The sequence below is a fragment of the Entelurus aequoreus genome, linkage group LG10, assembly GCF_033978785.1.
Source record: "Entelurus aequoreus isolate RoL-2023_Sb linkage group LG10, RoL_Eaeq_v1.1, whole genome shotgun sequence".
NCBI classification, from domain to species: Eukaryota; Metazoa; Chordata; class Actinopteri; order Syngnathiformes; family Syngnathidae; genus Entelurus; species Entelurus aequoreus.
In genome coordinates this window covers 66,165,272-66,191,395 of record NC_084740.1, presented here as the reverse complement: position 1 = coordinate 66,191,395, position 26,124 = coordinate 66,165,272, and the positions used below count along the sequence as shown (strand labels likewise).

General features: G+C 42.6%; 3 protein-coding genes across 3 annotated transcripts in view; 1 reads left to right on the top strand and 2 right to left on the bottom strand.

The window, feature by feature from the left end:
- fhip1b (FHF complex subunit HOOK interacting protein 1B) overlaps positions 1–26,124 on the top strand; it is a 716,414-nt gene that overhangs the window by 409,868 nt on the left and 280,422 nt on the right. The gene's annotated exons all lie outside the window — the stretch shown is intronic.
- LOC133659191 (olfactory receptor 6N2-like) lies at positions 5,855–6,778 on the bottom strand. Its single transcript, XM_062061928.1, has one exon. The coding sequence runs from the start codon at positions 6,776–6,778 to the stop codon at positions 5,855–5,857; it is 924 nt and encodes a 307-aa protein (XP_061917912.1).
- LOC133659190 (olfactory receptor 10J4-like) lies at positions 12,289–13,224 on the bottom strand. Its single transcript, XM_062061927.1, has one exon. It carries the CDS (start codon positions 13,222–13,224, stop codon positions 12,289–12,291), a length of 936 nt encoding a protein of 311 aa, XP_061917911.1.

The following is a 26,124-nucleotide window of genomic DNA, read 5'->3' as shown; positions in this document are numbered from 1 at the left end:
GTGTCTTCAGCATAACAGTGAAAGCTAACACAGTATTTGCGTATGACATACTTGCCAACCTTGAGACCTCCAATATCGGGAGGTGGGGGGGGTTTGGGGCGTGTTTGGGGCGGGGGCGGGGGGCGTGGTTGGGGCGTGGCTAAGGGCGTGGTTAAGAGGAGAGTATATTTACAGCTAGAATTCACCAAATCAAGTATTTCACATATATATATATATATATTATATATATATATATATATATATATATATATATATATATATATATATATATATATATATATATATATATATATATATATATATATATATATATATATATATATATATATATATATATGTATGAAATACTTGACTTTCAGTGAATTCTAGCTATATATATATATTATTTTTATTTTATTATACATATAAATAAAAGACATACTTGAATTTCAGTATTCTGCAGGCTATCCGGTAGGTGGCAGTATTGTCCTGTTTAAGAGTGTCACAACATTGCTGTTTATGGCAGACGAACTGCTTTACAGTAGACTAAACGTGACCGCTGTTGTTGTGTGTTGTTACCGCGCTGGGAGGACGTTAATGAAACTGCCTAACAATAAACCCACGTAAGAAACCAAGAACTCTCTCTGCTTGTTGTGCTCTCTACTCTCTAAAAGCTGTAGATGTTATGACGTCATTGGGCAGGCAAGCTGCTGGGAAAGCGGACGTGAGAACGGCTGTCCCCACTCAGGTCCGCATTGAGCTGGAAGGGGCGTGGCCTCCAGCTCCGGCTGAATACCGGGAGTTTGTCGGGAGAAGGGAGGTTGTCGGGAGAGGCGCTGAATACCGGGATTCTCCCGCTAAAAACGGGAGGGTTGGCAAGTATGGCGTATGATGTCGCCTAGCGGCAGCATGTAATTTCTAAAGAGTGCAGGGCCAAGAACCGAACCCTGGGGAACTCCGCACGTTACCTTGACATAGTCCGAGTTCACATTGTTATGGGAGACGCACTGCATCCTGTCAGTAAGATAAGAGTTAAACCAAGACAAGGCTAAGTCTGACATACCAACACATGTTTTGATACGCTGTAATAAAATATTATGATCGACGGTATCGAAAGCGGTGCTAAGATCAAGAAGCAGCAACATAGATGACGCATCAGAATCCATCGTTAGCAATAGATCATTAGTCATTTTTGCGAGGACTGTCTCCGTAGAGTGATTTGCCCTGAAACCGGATTGAAAAGGTTCACAGAGATTGTTAGACACTAAGTGTTCATTTAGCTGCTGTGCAACAATTTTTTCGAGAATTTTCTAAATAAACGGAAGGCGGGAGATCGGTCGGTAGTTTACCATGAGGTCAGGATCGAGGTTAGGTCTTTTGAGCAGAGGATGAATAACCGCTTTTTTGAATGCTAGGGGAACAGTACCAGAGGAAAGTGATAAGTTTATAATATTTAACACTGATGGACCTAATAATACAAACAGTTCCTTGATAAGTTTCCCAGGAAGTGGGTCAAGTAAACATGTTGTTTGTTTTATCCCACTTACACGCCGTAATAATTCCTCTAATGTTATTTCATCAAAAATAGAGAGACTATTTTGGAGGGCGGTATCGGTCGTATATACAGTCGTATTTGTGTTAATATAACCCAGTTGTAGCTGGGATGCGTTGTCTTTAATCTCCTTTCTAATGAGTTCAATTTTCTTATTAAAAAAATTTATTAAAGGCATCTGCCGAGTGGGTGGAGCTACTGGGAGAAGTCCCTTGTTGGGTTAGCGATGCTACTGTACTAAACAGAAATTTAGGATTGTTTTTGTTGAGGCGGATGAGATTTGAGTAATATTTAGCTTTAGCTAAGGTAAGCATGCGTTTATAAGTTATTAAACTATCACTCCATGCTTGATGGAAAACCTCAAGTTTAGTCGCGCGCCATTTGCGTTCCAGCTTCCTACATGATAATTTATGAGCTCTAATTTCTTCTGTAAACCATGGGGTGCGCCTTTTAGGGGCCCTTTTTTGCTTTAGCGGTGCTATACTATCAATGGTTTCGCGCAGGGCATCGTCAAAGTTGTTCGTGAGGTTATCAATAGAGCCGACATAATTTGGGAATGGTGCCATTACCGAAGGCAGTAGGTCAGCAAGAGTCATCGTTGTGGCAGCATTAATGTTGCGGCCGCTATAGCAGTTATTATTATTATTAGCTTGTTGACAATGAGTCAGAACTTCAAATTTTATAAGGTAATGATCGGACATTACTTTAGTACACGGAAGTATCATAACTTTGGAGGTGGTGATACCCCTTACAAGCACTAGATCTATTGTATTACCGTTGCGAGGTGTGGGTTCATGTATTATTTGTGTAAGACCACAGCTATCAATTATGGTCTGGAGCGCCACGCACTGAGGGTCCGATGAGGTATTCATATGGATATTAAAGTCCCCCATTATGATTATATTGTCAGCGTGCGTCACTAGATCAGCAACGAACTCTGAGAATTCACTGATAAAGTCCGAATAGGGCCCAGGGGGGCGGTAGATAACAGCCAGGTCTAGAGGTAGCGGTGTGACAGACCTCATAGCAAGCACCTCAAACGATTTATATTTATTATTTAGGTTAGGGGTAAGGTTAAAGTTTTCATTGTATAATAGTGCGACACCCCCTCCCCTTTTAAGAGGACGGGCAACATGCGCATTCGTATAGTTAGGAGGAGATGCCTCATTTAGCGCAAAAAAATTGTCTGGTTTGAACCAGGTTTCGCTAAGACCAATGACGTTAAGATTGTTGTCTCTAATGACCTCATTAATTAATAACGCTTTGGCAGACAATGATTTTATGTTTAAAAAGCCCATATTATAGGTATTGGGCTGTTTTGACGAGTTTTTGTTGAGATTATCCGTAGTAGCAATATTAACAATGTTGCGTTTATTATGCGTAGTGCACTTTAAATAGTTTCGACCATATCTAGGAATTGATATGACAGGAATTTTCTGATTGTTTGCTTGGTGCTGCGATAAACTGGTCACATCATAATTTGCCACCTCAGTAGAATGCATGTCTACCTCTGACACAGTCACAACAGAAAAAACATTATGTGAATTGTGTATTATTCTAAGAGAATTGCTATGCGTACATGGATTATCCAGCCTGGCGCTGGCTAGTTCTAGCTTAACTGACTCCTCACCCGAACTAACAGACTCTGTAATTGCCTGTGACCGGGCTTGCTCTAGTGTAGTCAGTCAAGTGAAGCTTAAACAGTAGTCTATGTTCCTAGACAGGATGATGGCGCCTTCCTGGTTAGGGTGAAGGCCGTCTCTCATCAGCAAGCCTGCCTTGCCCCAGAAAGAGGGCCAGTTATCAATAAAGGTTAGTCCCTGTTGTCTACAGAGGATAGCCAACCACTTGTTAAGCGAGACTAATCTGCTATATCTCTCATCATTGCCTCTCGCAGGCAGGGGGCCAGAGACAATTACTCGATGCCTGGACATCTTTCTGGCGAGATCACAAGTCCTGGCTCTGTTTCTCTTTGTAATCTCTGACTGTCTCATTCTAGTGTCATTGGAGCCAACGTGTACAACTATATTCGCATAACTAGTGGTGCGATTAGCCTGTCGTATGTGTTTACTAGGCCTGTTGTGAGTTAGCTCCCTAAGATTAGCTTCAATGTCAGGTGCTCTGGCCCCGGGGATACACTTAATTGTGGCTGGTTTGCTAAGCTTTATGTTTCGGGTGATGGAGTCCCCTATGACTAAGGTGTGGTGCCCGGTAAACTGGGGTGTAGGACTAGCTAAAGAGCTAAATCTATTATGCGTCTCAACCGGTACACCGTAGCTTGTAGGCCGCTTAGGACTGCTACAAGCTGGGCTAGTTAGCTCGCTACAGCTAACGCTAGCAGATGTGTCCGCAACATCTAAAGTTACGAGATTACTCTGCTCTAACTGGCGGACACGGCCCTCTAGCAGAGCCAACCTCTCCGTGAGTAAGGTGCAAGATGCGCAGGAAGCCATACTAACGGTATTTTCTGTCACCAAGTGAAGTTCCTGCTGTCTTTCGGGGAGTGGTCACGGTGTGCGGGGAGTAGCTTCCTTCCGACCGGCGCTGCCTTTCTCTGCGCTAGCTTCGCTAGCTTAGCAGCTAGCTAGCTGAGGGAGGGGTGGTGAGACAGAGATCGGGTGATTTGCAAGTTAAATAGTACCACTAAATATGTTTGAGAAGTAGTAAAGAAAGCTGTAGAACAATTAAAAGCACACAGATAGAGCGATACTTAGCCTTTTTCGCAACAGCAAGCAGTCAGCGAGCAGCGAGCAGTCACGCAAGGTGAACCGGAACCGGAAGTCCTCTGTGTCTGTCTGTGTCTGTCTCAAAAAGGGGTTAACGGTCTTTGATGTGACTTTCAGAAAATATCAGAAAGTGGATGAAGCACATGTGATGAGACTTTGGGGGTGATCTGGATCATTGTCTGGATTCAGGATTTTTTGAAGGATTCTTTACTATTAAGAGATAGGTCCTGGCGGAGGTCCATGCCACGTTTTTGTGCATCTTCACCCTTTGTACATAAGGCCCCAGGACTTGATGAGTGGGTTGACATCCATGCTGCGGCTCTGTCTCGTGGGCTCCTTAGCGAGGAGACTCCTTGGTCCTTGGGTCTGTGACCTGGGTCTGTGTTGGCTCCTTAAAATAGTGTATTTTCTTACATGGCTCCTCCTCACTAAGCCAAATACAAAAAGTTTGAATATCTTGCAAAGGTTAGTTTATTCCTACAACTAGATTTACTAGGTGAATAAATAAATGACATAAGCTCATAACATACAACTAATGTGTGTGAGCGCGTGTATACGCACACGGAAAATTGTTATGACTAACGTCCATTATTACTGTGGCTACCGAGAAGAATGTGTATTTTGACTCCATGTTGATTGCACACAAACCCAAAAGTTCATGTCAGTATAGTTTAAGGTGCAGAAGATATAAACAGTTATACAATATACAATTTATTTTAAATGATTAATCAATGATAATGGTTTAATTTGTTTAAAATGTGCTTTACAAAAGTTACGTTAAAACACAACTTGTATTTATATATACAGAATTGAATATGAAGAAGTAGGTAGAAGCAGATCTTATTTAATACTTCACTATCTTTACTTGATGTGTTAAAACATTACCATTTTATGATAGGGCGAGAAAAGAATTGAGAATGTGTGACAATACATGTATTGCTTATGCAGTTGTACAGGTAAAAAAAAATAGATACAATACATAAATATATTTGTAGACAATTACCAAAAAAGTATGCCCATACAGGTCAATTTAATGGGAAAAATGAGATTAGAGGCAAGGCAAGGGCAAGTTTATTTATAAAACACAATTCTTAACAAGGCAATTCAAAGTGCTTCAGAAAAAATAACAAGAAGGCAACAAATAAAATGAAAAATATAATCATCATATAAAATAATCACAATTAAGATAAAAATGTGAGTGTTGATAACATACTTTCAGTTGTCATATGCACAATTAAATAGGAGTGCTTTCAGCCTGAATTATAGATGCATTAAAAGTAAACAAGTGCATATAATATTGATTGATATTAATATTGAAAAAGCAATACAATTAGTGATATAAAATGACATCAGACAGCATGGCTCTTTGCTTAATTTTTCTTCCATTTATCTTATAAACACCATATGATAATGTAAATTACTTTTCTTAAAGGATCACTTGGGAAAATAAAAACTTCAATGCTATATCTATGGATTTATGATTCATCCGGGTCATTGTGTTCTCAGGGCATTCAAACGATCTCAACTGGACTGTTTGGTTTGTCTTAGAAGACGTTTCCCCTCTCATCCAAGTGGCGAACAAGTGGGATCATTTTCTTTAGTGCACCAGTTGATAAAACAATCCCTTGATGTGTTTCCAGATTTCCTTCATTTTCACTCCATAAATGATTGGATTAAACAGAGGATTATACACAAGTATTTGTAAAGCCATTATTAAACGTACAAGTTTTGGAATATCTGACTCCAATCGAGCAATGATGATATCAAACAGACTTAAACAAGAGAAGATGAATAAAACCATCAGGTGAGGTAAACATGTCTCTGCGGCTTTTTTCCTGACTTCTGCACAACTGTGATAAGTTATTATAAATATCTTTATGTACGTAAAAAGGATGAACATCACAGGAACAACAGCAAAACTGATCGTTAAAAACAAACCATAAAGGGTAACAAATGTTGATTTTACACAGTGAAGCTTAAGAATTGTGTTGTTACATAAAATACCTTTTGTTGTATAGTCACAGAGTTTTTGTTTAGAATTAAATAGAGTTGACGGTACATGCACACATGCAGGTAGAAACCAGGCCAAAGTCAAGAGGACAATAACAGTTCTTTTTCCCATGATAGTTGGATAATGCAGAGGTTTGCAGATAGACACATACCTGTCATAAGACATGGCTGACAGCAGTAAGAAGTCTGAAAGACCAAAAGAATAATAGAGAAAATATTGAAACATACAAGCAGAATGAACAATGATCTGTTTTTTAGATAAAACATCAAAGAAAAGTTTGGGGTAGAGAGCAGTGCTAAACAAAAGAGAGTTGAGTGACAAAGCAGCAATGAAAATGTACATAGGCTCATGAAGGTTCCTGTGGATCCAGATTAGACATATAATGGTGCAGTTAGTGCAGAGGATGAGAAAATAAAATGTCAACAAGATGACAAAGTAAAGATATCTATACCTGTCCATTTCTACAAAGCCACCAAGAGTTATAAATGTTCCATTGAAGTCAGCATCCATGACACCAAACATAAAAATAGTCAAATGTTATGAAAATTGTTCACCCTCCATGGATCTCATCAAGTCCTCCATCAAAAGATGCTGTCATGTCAACAAGCTCCTCCAAGTCTTCAGGGCGATGTTGATGGAACTTGTTGTGAGCAGTCAATGCTGAGAAGAGTAAGAAGTCGTCCACCTGATAAGGATGACCCACAGGATGAAGACTGCCTGCGATTGGCTTCCAAGTCTAGAAGGTGTTCTCCTCTTTTACTTAGTAATCCTCCAAAGACTTTCATTTGTAATGTGTGATGCAAACTTATGACCAATTGTGCATTTTCTTCTAAGAATACGGTTGTTTTCCTGGTCATTTGCAACCACACTGACCCCTGTACTGGGGACTAGAGGTTAGAAAATGTAGAAATGTTGATCAGTACGTTAATAGTCATCATGTCAATAGTCATCAATATTGATCATGTCAGCATACTTGCCAACCTTGAAACCTCCTAATTCGGGAGGAGTATATTTATAGCTAGAATTCACTGAAATTCAAGTCTTTCATGTATATATATATATATATATATATATATATATATATATATATATATATATATATATATATATATATATATATATATATATATATATACATCCATCCATCCATTTTCTACCGCTTGTTCCGTTCGGGGTCGCAGGGGGTCAATAAATACTTGAATTTCAGTGTTCATTTATTTACACATATACACACACATAACACTCCTCTACTCATTGTTGTATTTGAAAGTGCAATGCTTTGCAGCCAGTAGCACAGCCTTTGAAGGAGCATAGGTATGGGCAGCATCTGTGAAATTTAATTGGCAGGAAAGGAGTGAGTTTAGGGTTGAATTGTCCATCCTCGTTCTTTTCTGTCACTATCTTTCTAACCATGCTCAACACCCTCTCTGATGACTTAATAATAATAATGAAATAATGGATTAGATTTTATAACGCGCTTTTCTATTATTAGATACTCAAAGCGCTCATAGAGAAGTGGGAACCCATCATTCATTCACACCTTGTGGTGGTAAGCTACATTTGTAGCCACAGCTGCCCTGGGGTAGACTGAAGGAAGCGAGGCTGCCAGTTTGCGCCTGCGGCCCCTCCGACCACCACCTACCATTCATTCATCATTCATTCACCAGTGTGAGCGGCACTGGGGGCAAGGGTGAAGTGTCCTGCCCAAGGACACAACGGTGAGGACATGTTAATGTTTAATTTTAACAATAAAAGGCTCAAAAGGGTATAAACAAAAAGCGCTCACAGGGGAGGTAAAAAACTTGACTAGGAAAACAAAAGGCGCGCACAATGGCGGAGAACTATAAACATTAAACAAAAAACTTACTTGACAAGGAACTGTGAACATGGCATGAAGAAGCGTGATCATAAAGAGTGCAGAGCATAAATGTGGAGCATGAATGTGATGTCGCCAGAAAGAACAACAGAAAAACAATGGACTTAAATAACACAGACCTGATTAACTACAGGTGCGTGACTCAAAACGTGAAACAGGTGCGTGACATGACAGGTGAAAACTAATGGGTGACCATGGAAACCAAACAAAACAAGGAAGTGAAACCAGGAACTAAAAAGAGTCCAAAAACCAAGCAAAACGAAAACTTGATTAACACAGACATGACAGAGCCCCCCCCTTACGGACAGATCCCAGATGTCCCAACACAAAAAAAATGAACAAGAGTCATGGGAGGGCGGGAGGGGGACATGGCGGTGGGTCGCCAGGCCAAGTGGCCCCGAATCCACCGAGGCATAGTCATGTGGCTACACAGGCGAGGTGGGCGACCCGGGAAGGGCCACATCCGTGGCAGACGATGAAGTGGGCGCACTTGGCGTGGCGGACGACCAGGTAGCGGCCATATCCGTGGCCGACGAGAAGACAGGTGCGTCGTCGTCATGGCAGGCGTAGAAGCAGCAGATGAAGCAGGCGGCGAAGCTTGGCGTGGCGCGTCGGGCGGAAAAGCTTGGCGTGGCGCGTCGGGCGGCGAAGCTTGGCGTGGCGCGTCGGGCGGCGAAGCTTGGCGTGGCGCGTCGGGCGGCGAAGCTTGGCGTGGCCATGGTTGGTCTTGGTCTTGGCATGGTGTGTCTTGGTCTTGGACTTGGCATGGTGTGTCTTGGTCTTGGACTTAGCATGGTGTGTCTTGGTCTTGGTCTTGGCATGGTGTGTCTTGGACTTGGTCTTGGCATGGTGTGTCTTGGACTTGGTCTTGGCATGGTGTGTCTTGGACTTGGTCTTGGCATGGTGTGTCTTGGACGGGGTCTTGGTCTAGGCTCCAGGGGTCTTGGCGTGGGGGGTCTTGGTCTTGGCCTAGGCTTGAGGGGTCTTGGTCTTGGCGTGGGGGGTCTTGGTCTAGGCTTGAGGGGTCTTGGCGTGAAGCTGCGACTGGCGGCACTTGGCGTCGTGAAGCTGCGACTGGCGGCACTTGGCATCGTGAAGCTGCGACTGGCGGCACTTGGCATCGTGAAGCTGCGACTGGCGGCACTTGGCGTCGTGGAGCAGGTAACGGAGCTTGGCGGGGTGCTACTACTGGCGGCAGTTGGCGGCGTGGAGCTGCGACTGGTGGCGCTTGGCGTGGAGCTGCCACGGGCGGCGCTTGGCGGCGTGGAGCTGCGACTGGTGGCGCTTGGTGGCGTGGAGCTGCGACTGGTGGCGCTTGGCGGCGTGGAGCTTGGCATGGTGGAGCTGCTAGGCATGTTGGTAGCCTTGGAGCAGGGCGTGGAGCAGGTGGAGGTGGCCTAGCTGGAGGCTGTGGCTTGGCAGGTCGAAAGACTGGTGGTGGCGGCCATGCTGGTGGCTGTGGCTTGGCGTGACGAAAGCCTGGTGGTGGCGGCCGTGCTAGGGGCTGTGGCTTGGCGTGACGAAGCTGACCCACCCCACCTGAACAATTCCCAGCCCTAGCCCCCCCCCCCCTCAAGGAGCGGATCCCAGACGCGCTCCCCGCGGTCTGGAACCGTCTTTTGGGGTGGGTGGAGGGAGGTCGGGAGGGGGGCAGAATCCTCCCCTCCAAACTGTCCAAAAAGTCTCTCTTTTTCTACCTGGGACTTTGTGAGTGAGAAAAAAAATGTTTGTGACATGGGCGTGACTTGAGTCCTGGGGGGCGGGGCATAAAAACTGGGTGACTGTGATTGACATGCTCTTATTTCTAAAAACATGTTTTGATAGTGCTCTATCTTGGACTTAGAGTCTTTTGCTGGGGGCGGGTGATCAAAAGAAAAATAGTTCAGAAAAAAAAAATCCTGGTCTGTGATGTCATCCTGGGGAAGCCGGGCAGGCTGCGGCCCATTTCCGCCCGGAGGGGGAGGAGCTTGCAGGAGCGCCGCGTTCTGTCCGCTCACCTTCCCTAAAGTTCTCGGTCTGGAGCGGCGCTTCCGGGACTGCGGTGACGCAGCGCCATCCTCGGACCAAATGGAGCTAATCGGAATTAGCTTGCCATTTGGCCCCCACATCAAATCTCGGTCCCCCATGGCACCTAGCGCTTCCCACCTTCCTTCCTCCATCTGCCAAGTTGCTTGCGGAAAAACAGATTGCTGGCGACATCTGTCCCGACTTGGTCCTTGGCGTGGATTGTTTTTCCGAGGTGCAAAGCAACTTGACTGGACACGACGTGCAGGTGAGGACATGTTTAATTTTAACAATAAAAGGCTCAAAAGGGTATAAACAAAAAGCGCTCACAGGGGAGGTAAAAAACTTGACTAGGAAAACAAAAGGCGCGCACAATGGCGGAGAACTATAAACATTAAACAAAAAACTTACTTGACAAGGAACTGTGAACATGGCATGAAGAAGCGTGATCATAAAGAGTGCAGAGCATAAATGTGGAGCATGAATGTGATGTCGCCAGAAAGAACAACAGAAAAACAATGGACTTAAATAACACAGACATGATTAACTACAGGTGCGTGACTCAAAACGTGAAACAGGTGCGTGACATGACAGGTGAAAACTAATGGGTGACCATGGAAACCAAACAAAACAAGGAAGTGAAACCAGGAACTAAAAAGAGTCCAAAAACCAAGCAAAACGAAAACTTGATTAACACAGACATGACACATTGTTACTGTGGCTACCGAGAAGAATGTATATTTTGACTCCATGTTGATTGCACACAAACACAAAAGTCCATGTCAGTATAGTTTAAGGTGCAGAAGATATAAACAGTTACAAAATATACAATTTGTTTTAAATGATTTATCAATGATAATGGTTTAATTTGTTTAAAATGTGCTTTACAAAAGTTACGTTAAAGCACAACTCTTATTTATATAAACAGAATTGAATATGCTGAAGTAGGTAGAAGCAGATCTTATTTAATCCTTCACTATCTTTACTCGTTAGGTCAGCCCAGAGCCTGGGGGTCTTCAAAACCCTCCTTAAGACCTACCTCTTCTCGCTGGCCTTTGACCCGAGCTGAGTCCGCCCACTAGGCCACCATTTCTATCCCCCCCCCTCCCACCCCTTCGCTTTAGTTGTATTTTTCAATTTGTCGCACTTTTATTATTATTATTTTTATTCTGCAATTTTTTTTGTTTTTTTACTTTTTTATTTGACCCCTTTTACCGTATTGCATTTGCACTATCTTGTTTAGCACATTCATTGTTTATGTTCTTTGTTGTTTTTTTTGTTTTGCTTAGTTTTTTTTTGGTTTTTTTGCTCTATGCTTTTTTAACCTGTAAAGCACTTTGGTTCAATTTAAAAGTTGTTGAAAACGTGCTATATAAATAAAGTTGACTTGACTTGACTTGACTCGTTGTGTTAAAACATTACCATTTTATGATAGGGCGAGAAAAGAATTGAGAATGTGTGACAATACATGTATTGCTTATGCACTGGTAAAGGTAAAAAATAATAATAGATACAATACATAAATATCTTTGTAGACAATTACCAAAAAAGTATGCCCACATAGGTCAATTTAATGGGGGGAAATGAGATTAGAGGCAAGGCAAGGGCAAGTTTATTTATAAAACACAATTCTTAACAAGGCAATTCAAAGTGCTTTAGAAAAAATAACAAGAAGGCAACAAATAAAATGAAAAATATAATCACCATATAAAATAATCACAATTAAGATAAAAATGTGAGTGTGGATAACATACTTTCAGTTGTCATATGCACAATTAAATAGGAGTGTTTTCAGCCTGAATTGTAGATGCATTAAAAGTAAATAAGTACATATAATATTGATTGATATTAATATTGATAAAGCAATACAATTAGTGATATGAAATGACAACAGACAGCATGGCTCTTTGCTTCATTTTTCTTCCATTTATACATCTTATAAACACCACATGATAATGTAAATTACTTTTCTTAAAGGATCACTTGGGAAAATAAACACTTCAATGCTATATCCATGGATTTATGATTCACCCGGGTCATTGTGTTCTCAGGGCATTCAAACGATCGCAACTGGACAGTTTGGTTTGTCTTAGAAGACGTTTCCCCTCATACAAGTAGCGAACAAGTGGGATCATTTTCTTTAGTTCACCAGTGGATAAAACAATCCCTTGATGTGTTTCCAGATTTCCTTCATTTTCACTCCATAAATGATTGGATTAAACAGAGGATTATACACAAGTATTTGTAAAGCCATTATTAAACGTACAATTTTTGGAAGATCTGACTCCAATCGAGCAATGATGACATCAAACAGACACAAACAAGAGAAGATGAATAAAACCAGCAGGTGAGGTAAACATGTCTCTGCCGCTTTTTTCCTGACTTCTGCACAACTGTGATAAGTTACTATAAATATCTTTATGTACGTAAAAAGGATGAACATCACAGGAACAACAACAAGATTCATCATTACAAACAAACCATAAAGGGTAACAAATGTTGATTTTACACAGTGAAGCTTAAGAATTGTGTTGTTACATAAAATACCTTTTGTTGTATAGTCACAGAGTTTTCGTTTAGAATTAAATAGAGTTGACGGTACATGCACACATGCAGGTAGAAGCCAGGCCAATGTCAAGAGGACAATAACAGTTCTTTTTCCCATGATAGTTGGATAATGCAGAGGTTTGCAGATAGACACATACCTGTCATAAGACATGGCTGACAGCAGTAAGAAGTCTGAAACACCAAAAGAATAATAGAGAAAATATTGAAACATACAAGCAGAATGAACAATGATCTGTTTTTTAGATAAAACATCAAAGAAAAGTTTGGGGTAGATAGCAGTGCTAAACAAAAGAGAGTTGAGTGACAAAGCTGCAATGAAAATGTACATAGGCTCATGAAGGTTCCTGTGGATCCAGATTAGACATATAATGGTGCAGTTAGTGCAGAGGATGAGAATATATAATGTCAACAAGATGACAAGGTAAAGATATCCATACTTGTCCATTTCTACAAAGCCACCAAGAGTTATAAATGTTCCATTGAATTCAGCATCCATGACACCAAACATAAAAATAGTCAAATGTTATGAAAATTGTTCACCCTCCATGGATCTCATCAAGTCCTCCATCAAAAGATGCTGTCATGTCAACAAGCTCCTCCAAGTCTTCACGGTGATGTTGATGGAACTTGTTGTGAGCAGTCAATGCTGAGAAGAGTAAGAAGTCGTCCACCTTATAAGGATGACTCACAGGATGAAGACTGCCTGCGATTGGCCTCCAAGTTTAGAAGGCGTTCTCCTCTTTTACTTAGTAATCCTCCAAAGACTTTAATTTTTAATGTGTGATGCAAACTTATGACCAATTGTGCATTTTCTTCTAAGAATAAGGTTGTTTTCCTGGTCATTTGCAACCACACTGACCCCCGTACTGGGCACTCGGGGTTAGAAAAAGTAGAAACGTTGATCAGTACGTTAATAGTCATCATGTCAATAGTGATCAATATTGATCATGTCAGCATACTTGCCAACCTTGAGACCTCCGAATTCGGGAGATTGGGGGGGGGGGGGGGGGGGGGTTCGGGTGGCGGGATTACTGGGGAGGAGTATATTTATAGCTATAATTCCCTGAAATTCAAGTATTTCATGTATATATATATATCTGTAACCCGGGTGACAAAACCCCATTAAATATCCTTTCTATTTATTTTTGTCGTCTAAGCTGTCCTTACGTGCGTCATTACGTCACACGGTCACGTGACCTATCAGATTAGCATAAAACCCGGAAGTGGGCTGCTACCGGGGAGAGCGAGAGGGACACGCTGTGTGATGTTGCTGCAGGAGCCGACTACCGGAGCTGTGGGTCGTCGCGAGACAGTGTTTGAGCGTGATTATCTGCGGAATTGGCCAGGTTGGATGGCGAGCTTAGAAGCCCTGAACTAGAGTCTGAAGCTTTATTTCTGGAACCGAACCAACTGAACTGGATCCACCCAACCGAGCCCCGGGCGGGTAGGAGGCTCCTTAGCAGCCGGCCTCTGTTTTTCCTTCTTTTTTACCACAACGCAACGTGTTCATTGCGGTCCTCCTGAACATTCACCTTTCCCCCGTCCCTTCACTAAAACCCCTCTGGACACTGCCACCATAACGTGGACTTTGCGGGGCCATTTAATGAACTTTGATATCGTGTTGTGCTTATACCACCGTTGGTAGAAAAACAAGGAGTGAATCAAGTACATTGATATTGTAAATATTGTATGTTCTGTGAATTATGGAATATGTGAATGGCCATTTGAATTTACATGTTAATGTTTGTTTGTTTATTTTTCCTAATATTCTTTAATATAATTTGGTACCACTTAAACCTAAAACCTGTGTTCAGTCTTTATTACTCTCCATTCCTAGAGCTGAGTTTAGTTTCTTCTGATCTAGCCCAATCATATCATTCACTGTTTTATTTAGTACTTGTACAGTGCTTTATTAGAGTAACATACAGGTTACATATCCATCCATCCATTTTCTACCCCTTGTCCCGTTCGGGGTCGCAGGTGGTCAATAAATACTTGAATTTCAGTCTTCATTTATTTACACATATACACACACATAACACTCCTCTACTCATTGTTGTATTTGAAAGTGCAATGCTTTGCAGCCAGTAGCACAGCCTTTGAAGGAGCATAGGTATGGGCAGCATCTGTGAAATTTAATTGGCAGGAAAGGAGTGAGTTTAGGGTTGAATTGTCCATCCTCGTTCTATTTTCTGTCACTATCTTTCTAACCATGCTCAACACCCTCTCTGATGACTTAATAATAATAATGAAATAATGGATTAGATTTTATATCGCACTTTTCTATTATTAGATACTCAAAGCGCTCACAGAGAAGTGGGAACCCATCATTCATTCACACCTGGTGGTGGTGGTAAGCCACATTTATAGCCACAGCTGCCCTGGGGTAGACTGAAGGAAGCGAGGCTGCCAGTTTGCGCCTGCGGCCCCTCCGACCACCACCTACCATTCATTAATCATTCATTCACCAGTGTGAGCGGCATCGGGGGCAAGGGTGAAGTGTCCTGCCCAAGGACACAACGGCAGCGATTTGGATGTCAAGAGGCGGGGAGCGAACCTGCAACCCTCAGGTTTCTGCTCTACCCACTACGCCATACCGTCCCGACTTGCAAGCGTACTTCTTCTTCTTACTCGTCGTGGCCATGACTCTCTTCTTCGTTCTTCTGCTTCGTCTCCTTCTTGTTGTGTGTGCAGTTGTGCACTCTCCAAAAGCCGTAGATGTTATAAGGTGACTGGGCCGGCACGCTGTTTATATGGAGAAAAAGCGGACGTGACGAAAGGCTGTCCTCACTCAGGTCTGCATGGACCTGGAGGGGGCGTGCCTTGGTGTCCGGCTGGAATACGGGAGAAATTCAGGAGAATGGTTGTCCCGGGAGATTTTCGGGATAGGCACTGAAATTCGGGAGTCTCCCGGAAAATTCGGGAGGGTTGACAAGTATGTATTAAAGGCCTACTGAAACCCACTACTACCGACCACGCAGTCTGATAGTTTATATATCAATGATGAAATCTTAACATTATAACACATGCCAATACGGCCGGGTTAACTTATAAAGTGACATTTTAAATTTGCCGCTAAACTTCCGGTTCGAAACGCCTCTGAGGATGACGTATGCGTGTGACGTAGCCCGGCGAACACGGGTATGCCTTCCACATTGAAGCCGATACGAAAAAGCTTTGTTTTCATTTCATAATTCCACAGTATTCTGGACATCTGTGTTCGTGAATCTGTTTCAATCATGTTCATTGCATTATGGAGAAGGAAGCCGAGCAAGCAAAGAAGAAAGTTGTCGGTGCGAAATGGACGTATTTTTCGAACGTAGTCAGCCACAACAGTACACAGCCGGCGCTTCTTTGTTTACATTCCCGAAAGATGCAGTCAAGATGGAAGAACTCGGATAACAGAGACTCTAACCAGGAGGACTTTTGATTTGGATACACAGACGCCTGTAGAGAACTGGGACAACACAGACTCTTACCAGGATTACTTTGATTTGGATGACAAAGACGCAGACGTGCTACTGTGAGTATGCAGCTTTGGCTTTTTTTTGCGTATGTACGTAACTTTTTTAAAATATATAAGCTTTATGAACCTTGGGTTAGGTGAACGGTCTTTTGGGCTGAGTGATTGTGTGTGTTGATCATGTGTTTGAATTGTATTGGCGTGTTCTATGGAGCTAGGAGCTAGCAGAGGAGCTAGGAGCTAGCATAACACGTACCGTACCGTACGTGCGCGTCACGTACGTAACTTTTTAAAAATATATAAGCTTTATGAACCTTGGGTTAGGTGAACGGTCTTTTGGGCTGAGTGATTGTGTGTGTTGATCAGGTGTTTGAATTGTATTGGTGTGTTCTATGGAGCTAGGAGCTAGCAGAGGAGCTAGGAGCTAGCATAACAAACACGCAGGTGTTATTATGCAGGATTAATTTGTGGCATATTAAATATAAGCCTGGTTGTGTTGTGGCTAATAGAGTATATATATGTCTTGTGTTTATTTACTGTTGTAGTCATTCCCAGCTGAATATCAGGTACCGTGAGTATGCAGCCTTGGCTGCTAAACATTCGATAACTTGACCGTATGTGCGCGTCACGTACGTAACTTTTTAAAAATATATAAGCTTTATGAACCTTGGGTTAGGTAAACGGTCTTTTGGGCTGAGTGATTGTGTGTGTTGATCAGGTGTTTGAATTGTATTGGCGTGTTCTATGGAGCTAGGAGCTAGCAGAGGAGCTAGGAGCTAGCGTAACAAACACGCAGGTGTTTTTATGCAGGATTAATTTGTGGCATATTAAATATAAGCCTGGTTGTGTTGTGGCTAATAGAGTATATATATGTCTTGTGTTTATTTACTGTTGTAGTCATTCCCAGCTGAATATCAGGTCACCCCCGGCTCTCACAGCATCTTCCCTATCTGAATAGCTTCAACTCCCCACTAGTCCTTCACTTGCACTTTACTCATCCACAAATCTTTCATCCTCGCTCAAATTAATGGGGAAATTGTCGCTTTCTCGGTCCGAATCTCTCTCACTTCATGCGGCCATCATTGTAAACAATAGGGAACTTTGCGTATATGTTCAACTGACTACGTCACGCTACTTCCGGTAGGTGCAAGCCTTTTTTTTATCAGATACCAAAAGTTGCAATCTTTATCGTCGTTGTTCTATACTAAATCCTTTCAGCAAAAATATGGCAATATCGCGAAATGATCAAGTATGACACATAGAATAGATCTGCTATCCCCGTTTAAATAAAAAAAATTCATTTCAGTAGGCCTTTAAAGTGGCTGCATAGAAGAAGGTATCATTTTGACTCCATGCTGATTACATACAAACACAAAAGTACATGTCAGGATAGTTTATTAAAGTGCAGAAAGTATAAACATTTACAAATCTTACATTAATTGTAAATGATTTATCAATGGTAATGATTAAATGTGTTTAAAATGTGAAGTAGGTATAAGCAGATTTTATTTAATACTACACTTTCTCCATATCTCAGTATTTTTTCTTTACGTTTTGTGTTAAAACATTTCCAGTTTATGATAGGGAGAGAAAATAATAGATACAATACATAGATAGCTTATGCAATGATAAAAGAAAAAACAATAATGTTCCAATACATAAATATATTTGTTGTAAATTATCACAAAAGTATGCCCACATAGGTAAATGTAATGAAAATAAAGAGATTATAGGCGAGGCAAGGGCAAGTTTATTTACAGAGCACAATTTGAACACAAGGCAATTCAAAATTATTTAGAGGAAATTAAAAGAAATTAAAGATAAAATAAAAACTAAAATCATCACAATACAAAAACAAAATGTGAGTTTAGATAACAAACGTTATCATATGCACAATTAAATACAAGTGTTTTTCAGTCTAGATTATAAATACAATGAAAAAATATGTACAGTAGTTGAAAGTGTCAAACATTGTATAACGTTTCATTAAATGCAGGATATTGACTAAACTATATATTATACTACAAATACTATTTGATAATGTGAATGACTTTTTCTGAGAATAGTATGTAGAAATATAAAACCTCAATGCTAACAAATGTGATCATATTCTTTTGTTCACCAGTTGATTAAACAATCTCTGGATGTATTTCCAGATTTCTTTCATTTTCACTCCATAAATAATTGGATTAAACAGAGGATTATACACAAGTATTTGTAAAGACAGTATAAAACGTAAATGTTTTGGTGGATGTGAGTCCAAACTCGTTATGATTACATCAAAGAAACTTAAACAAAGGAAGATGAATAAAACCATCAGGTGAGGTAAACATGTCTCTGTAGCTTTTTTCCTGACTTCTGCACCACTGTGATAAATTACAAGGAATATATTCATGTACGTAAAAAGGATGAACGTCACAGGAACAACAACAGCAGTCATTGAGATGAACAAACCATAAAAGATAAGAAATGTTGACTTTACACAGTGAAGCTTGAGAATTGAATTGTTACAAACAATGTCATTTGTTGTAAAGTCACAGAGTTTTTGTTTGGAATTAATCACAGTTGCCACTGCAACCTCACATGTAGGAAAAGACCAGGCCACAGTCAAGAGCACAATAACAGTTCTTTTTCCCATGATAGTTGGATACTGCAGAGGTTTGCAGATAGACACATACCTGTCAAAAGACATGGCTGACAGCAGTAAGAAGTCTGAAATACCTATTGAATAGCCAAGAAAATATTGAAACATACAAGTAGAATGAGAAATGATCTGTTTTTGAGACAAAACATCAATGAAAAGTTTGGGGTAGAGAGCAGTGCAAAACAAAAGAGAGTTGAGTGACAAAGCAGCAATGAAAATGTACATAGGCTCATGAAGGTTCCTGTGGATCCAGATTAGACATATAATGGTGCCGTTAGTGCAGAGGATGAGAATATATAATGTCAACAAGATGACAAAGTACATATATCTATACTTGTCCATTTCTACAAAGCCACCAAGAGTTATTAATGTTCCATTGAATTCAGCATACATGACACCAAACATAAAAATAGTCAAATGTTATGAAAATTGTTCACCCTCCATGGATCTCATCAAGTCCTTCATCAAAAGATGCTGTCATGTCAACAAGCTCCTCCAAGTCTTCACGGTGATGCTGCTGGAACTTGTTGTGAGCAGTCAATGCTGAGAAGAGTAGGATGTCGTCCACCTTATAAGGATGACCCACAGGATGACGACTGCCTGCCATTGGCCTCCAAGTTAGGAAGGCGTTCTCCTCTTTTACTTAGCAATCCTCCAAAGACTTTCATTTGTAACATGTGATGCAAACTCGTGACAAATCTTGCCTTTTCTTTTCGTGGTCAGCCGCAACCACACTGACCCCTGTACTGGGGACTAGAGGTTTGAAAAAGTAGAAACGTTGATTAGTATGTTAATAGTCATCATGTCAATAGTCATCAATATTGATCATGTCAGTGATAAGTTAACATAAACAATGGTAGATAACATAAAGATTATTATCTGTTTCACTTAGCATCTCTAATGTGAAATTAGATATCGTACAATGCTAAAAAAAAAACTGGAGAGACGCTCACCAACATTGCCGCATACTCGGTTCAGTATTGAAAACAAGGAAACCAACTGAGGCAAGAAAAACTGTTTTTGAGGTGAGAGATTAAGTTAAAATATAAATGTATGTATAAATGCTTTAAAGGCCTACTGAAATGAATTTTTTTTATTTAAACGGGGATAGCAGATCCATTCTATGTGTCATACTTGATCATTTCGCTATATTGCCATATTTTTGCTGAAAAGATTTAGTAGAGAACAACGACGATAAAGTTCGCAACTTTTGGTCGCTGATAAAAAAAAAGCCTTGCCCCTACCGGAAGTAGCGTGACGTCACAAGCTGGAGTGCTGCTCACATTTCCCTATTGTTTACACCAGCAGCGAGGGAGATTCGGACCGAGAAGGCGACGATTACCACATTAATTTGAGCGAGAATGAAAGATTCGTGGATGAGGAAAGTGAGAGTGAAGGACTATAGTGCAGTGCAGGACGTATCTTTTTTCGCTCTGACCGTAACTTAGGTACAAGGGTTCATTGGATTCAACACTCTCTCCTTTTTCTATTGTGGATCACGGATTTGTATTTTAAACCACCTCGGATACTATATCCTCTTGAAAATGAGAGTCGAGAACGCGAAATGGACATTCACAGTGACTTTTATCTCCACGACAATACATCGGCGAAACACTTTAGCTACGGAGCTAACATGATAGCATCGGGCTCAAATGCAGATATAAACAAAATAAATAAACCCCAGACTGGAAGGATAGACAGAAAAACAATAATACTATTAAACCCTGGACATGTAAATACACGGTTAATGCTTTCCAGTTTTGCGAAGATTAACAATGCTGTTGCTAACGACGCCATTGAAGCTAACTTAGCAACGGGACCTCACAGAGCTATGATAAAAACATTAGCGCTCCACCTACGCCAGCCAGCCCTCATCTGCTCATTAACACCCGTGCTCACCTGCGTTCCAGCGATCGACGGAAGGACGAAGGACTTCACCCGATCATCCGTGCGGTCGGAGGCTAGCGTCGGCTAGCGCGACTGCTATCCAAGTCAAAGTCCTCCTGGTTGTGTTGCTACAGCCAGCCGCTAATACACCGATCCCACCTACAACTTTCTTCTTTGCAGTCTTCATTGTTCATTAAACAAATTCCAAAAGATTCACCAACACAGATGTCCAGAATACTGTGGAATTTTGAGATGAAAACAGAGCTTTTTTGTATTGGATTCAAAGGTGTACCAATACGTCACTCGCATACGTCATCATACAAAGACGTTTTCAACCGGAAGTTTAGCGGGAAATTTAAAATTGCACTTTATAAGTTAACCCGGCCGTATTGGCATGTGTTGCAATGATAAGATTTCATCATTGATATATAAACTATCAGACTGCGTGGTCGGTAGTAGTGGGTTTCAGTAGGCCTTTAAACTACCCCGAACTTACCCCGGTAAGTTGGTTACTTTTTAGTACAGAAAAACACAGTAGACCAAGGCCCTTATGTGTTAAGGCTGCCTCTACACTAAGCCAGCTAAGGTTATACAGGATATAACCCACCTAACCTTATCCCTATACACACAAACAATGCCATCGTTTAAGACCCCCTCACCTCTCTGTCCACCGGCGCAACGCGACCTAGTAGGCATGCGCGGAAAACGGCAGACGCGCATATATTACGTCAAAGTCACCTCTGACCTGGAAGTGTATCCTTACCCGGCAGTCTGGTATGTGAAATATTTCAATGTAGCCTATTGCCACATTTCTTTGAACAGTAAACCTTGCTTGCCTCACCATCAGCAGCTGTTAGACTAGCCCTATTGTACTGAATCACACCTGAGCCATCATAAATGAATGAAATCTTTAACGAACGTGTGAAAGTAAACAATGTGATAAAGAACATTTTACAACAATCAATCTAGGGATCTAGATATCTGGTCACTCTTTTGCCTTCACCTTCATTGTCTATTCTTGCAATATTGCCTGTGCTTGGAAGCTGAAATTGGCTGTCGTACTCGACAGCCGCAACCACTTCATGGCTACACAGTCGTTATGGAGTACAAAACTAGACGTTGAGTAATCGCTCAACATACATCGCGGACAATAACTGATACAGACTGCTTTGCCAGTCCAAATGCATTTGCTGTCTTCCGTAGTCTTCCCTCGTCGTCCAGGTAATACAAAGCACACGCAACCTTTTTTATCACATCCACGGGAGTCCGCATTCTCGTTGTCTCCCCTTCGACAAATGGACAAAGTTTTTCGCTAAGTGGAATCACAGCTGACCTGGACATTGGAAAGTTCTCTTTCCGTTTCTCTGGCACAACACACTAGTTGACAAACATATCCCACCAGGCTGCCGTTCTTCCAGGTCTTATCCAAAACCGTCGCTCAACATTACTATGTTGCAGTCTGAGATGTGATGTATCCAAAATAGCTGCAATTGCGCGTTTCATTCTCTTAAGGTAATATGTGTTATTTCTACAAGCGCCTGTACATGTAGAAGGAGAAACACGGGCATGTCTGGATGATTCGCCTCCATCTTTCTAGTGGCTACGTCCGAGTGGAAACCGGTTGTTGAGAAGCTGGCTGTGGCGCGTTCTTTCTGACGTCACTTCCTCTCCGAACTCCGTTTATAAACGATCAATGAGTCCATACAGAGCTAAGAGCCGGAAATTCAAGAAATAGACGGCACACTTACCCGTGTAAAATGAATATCCAGGCCCAAACGCATTGTGAGAGTCTGCTGGGAACGTCTAGCAGAGTCTCCTGTCAGAGAGAGTTTCACTTCCCACCTTCGGAAGAACTTTGAACATGTCACGAGGGAGGCACTGGATACTGAGTCCAAGTGGACTATGTTCCGTGCCTCTATAGTCGAGGCGGCTGATTGGAGCTGTGGCCGCAAAGTGGTTGGTAATCCTACAACCCGCTGGTGGTACACCAGCAGTGAGGGATGCCGTCAAGCTGAAGAAAGAGTCCTATCGGGTCCTTTTGGCTCACGGGACTCCAGAGGCAGCGGACAGGTACCGATAGGCCAAGCGAAGTGCGGCTTCAGCGGTCGCGGAGGCAAAAACTCGGACATGGGAGGAGTTTGGGGAAACCATGGAAAACGACTTCCGGATGGCTTCGAAGCGATTCTGGTCCACCATCCGCCGCCTCAGGGGGGGGAAGCAGTGCACTGTCAACACCGTGTATGGTGAAGATGGTTTGCTGCTGACCTCTACTGTGGATGTTGTGGATCGGTGGAGGGAATACTTTGAAGACCTCCTCAATCCCACCAACACATCTTCCTATGAGGAAACAGTGCCTGGGGAATCTGTGGTGGGCTCTCCTATTTCTGGGGCTGAAGTTGCTGAGGTAGTTAAAAAGCTCCTCAGTGGCAAGGCCCCAGGGGTGCATGAGATCCGCCCGGAGTTCCTTAAGGCTCTGGATGCTGTGGGGCTGTCTTGGTTGACAAGACTCTGCAACATCGTGTGGACATCGGGGGCGGTACCTCTGGATTGGCAGACCGGGGTGGTGGTTCTTCTCTTTAAGAAGGGGAACCGGAGGGTGTGTTCCAACTATCGTAGGATCACACTCATCAGCCTTCCCGGTAAGGTCTATTCAGGTGTACTGGAGAGGAGGCTACGCCGGATAGTCGAACCTTGAATCCAGGAGGAACAGTGTGGTTTTTGTCCTGGTCCTGGAACGGTAGACCAGCTCTATACTTTCAGCAGGGTCCTTGAGGGTGCATGGGGGTTTGCCCAACCAGTCTACATGTGCTTTGTGGACTTGGAGAAGGCATTCGACCGTGAGTGCTCAGAGAGTATGGGGTATCGGACTGTCTGATTGTGGCGGTCCACTCCCTGTATGATCAGTGGCAGAGCTTGGTTCTCATTGCCGGCAGTAAGTCGGACCCGTTTCCAGTGAGGGTTGGACTCCGCCAAGGCTGCCCTTTGTCACCGATTCTGTTCATAACTTTTATGGACACAATTTCTTGGCGCAGTCAGGGCGTTGAGGGGATCCGGTTTGGTGGCTGCAGGATTAGGTCTCTGCTTTTTGCAGATGATGTGGTCCTAAAGGCTTCATCTGGCCAGGATCTTCAGCTCTCAGTGGATCGGTTCGCAGCCGAGTGTGAAGCGACTGGGATGAGAATCAGCACCTCCAAGTCCGAGTCCATGGTTCTCACCCGGGAAAGGGTGGCGTGCCATCTCCAAGTTGGGGAGGAGATCATGCCCCAAGTGGAGGAGTTCAATTACCTAGGAGTGTTGCTCATGAGTGGGGGAAGAGAGGATCGTGAGATCGACAGGCGGATCGGAGCGGCGTCTTCAGTAATGCGGACGCTGTATCGATCCGTTGTGGTGAAGAAGGAGCTGAGCCGGAAGGCAAAGCTCTCAATTTACCGGTCGATCTACGTTCCCATCCTCACCTAAGGTCATGAGCTTTGGGTTATGACCGAAAGGACAAGATCACGGGTATAAGCGGCCGAAATGAGTTTCCTCCGCCGGGTGCCCGGTCTCTCCCTTAGAGATAGGGTGAGAAGCTCTGTCATCCGGGAGGAACTCAGAGTAAAGCCGCTGCTCCTCCACATCGAGAGGAGCCAGATGAAGTGGTTCGGGCATCTGCTCAGGATGCCACCTGAACACCTCTCTAGGGAAGTGTTAGGGGCACGTCCGACCGGCAGGAGGCCAAGGGGAAGACCCAGGACATGTTGGGAAGACTATGTCTCCCGGCTGGCCTGGGAACGCCTCGGGATCCCCCGGGAGGAGATGGACGAAGTGGTTGGGGAGAGGGAAGTCTGGGCTTCTCTGCTTAGGCTGCTGCCCCCGCCACCGGACCTCGGATAAGCGGAGGAAAATGGATGGATGGATGGATGGATAATAATATATCATGGATAATGATGTTAGCATGTGTTGAGACGGACTCCTGCAGCAGCATTGCACTCTTGCTGAGAGGGTGCTGGCTCTTTGCTTCGGCAGGCTTATGGTCACTGTGATGCTGTTTCAGAAGTTTATCATGTTCGACCTGGTCACCATGCTGTTACGGCGGTATATCATATGTGACCTGTGATATAAAGAAGAGATTGTGTTTCGGTAGAAACGCGGTTGCCATGATTGCTGTTACGGCGGTATATCATATGCGACCTGGTCACAATGATGATATTGCTTGTTGGTACATCATATGTGACCCGTGTTACAAACAAGATTATTATTGCTTGGGCAGAAAAGTTGTCGCTATGGTGCCGCTTCTCATAGCGACTTGTTGGCATACCATATGCAAAGTGATCACTATGATGGTGTCACATATGACTGTGTTAAAGGCAATTCTAGTTAGGGGAAAATAACCAACACCTATCCATAAGAACTAACATTATGTTAGCTCTCTGTGGTAACTGTCATTATGTACATGTAATCATGAAATAGTGATTCATCATGCATTTGGACGGTCTCCTAGGAGAAACACTAGCATCCATAATGTTTAAAGACATAGTTCTGGACTCCACACCAGATGGTTCTATTACTTGCCAAAATTACAAGTTGTAATACTCTTATCAGCCTGTAGGTGTCAGGGCGTGGACTATGGTGTGGTTTGTTCTCCCGTGGTGCAAATGATTTGGACCGGACATGGCGTGAAGTTAAATACATGATTTAATATTAACACTCAAAAAGGAGATAAACAAAAGGCGCGCACAAAGGCGGAAGTACAAAACTTGGCTATAAACACAAAATTTGCACAAAGGCAGAAACTATGAACAATGAAACAAAAACATCAACTGTGGCATTAATAAACAAAAACTTATTTGGCACGGAAGCTATGAAACAAGCAGCGTGAACTGAGCATGAAACAGAGTGGCAGGAGTGTGATGTCGCCAGGGAGACTTCCTGGCAACAATCGGTTTAAATAATAGTGACATGATTAGTGAAAACAGGTGCGTGACTCAAAACGTGAAACAGGTGCGTGACATGACGATGTGAACCAGGTGAAACTAATGGTTGCTATGGTGACAAACAAAAGTGCACAAAAAGTCCAAAAACAAAACAGAACATGGCTAAAACAAAACATGATCACACAAACATGACAGTAGGAGTCATAAACCATTAAGGACTAAAACCAAAAATGGCGGATAGTTTGCAAAAAACTACAAAATTAAAAATGGCGGCCGGCCATGATGTAAACTTCCGGTTTAGGCTGTGCCCACTTCCGGGGTCATAAATAAATCCCCCGCTACACCCCCTTAACTAGTGGGTTCATGGATGCCACGCCCACTTCCTGGGGGGTCATAAAACCCCCTCATCACTTCCGGTCATAAAACAATCCCCTGCAGCCCACACTGGCCCCCCTTTTTTGGTGGGCCATAATCTTCTCTCCTATTTTCATCCTCTTCACA

Bases quoted from the DNA above. Each gene is read 5' to 3' on its own strand.
- LOC133659190 (XM_062061927.1), bottom strand. From the start codon at position 13,224: ATGTTTGGTGTCATGGATGCTGAATTCAATGGAACATTTATAACTCTT.
- LOC133659191 (XM_062061928.1), bottom strand. From the start codon at position 6,778: ATGGATGCTGACTTCAATGGAACATTTATAACTCTTGGTGGCTTTGTA.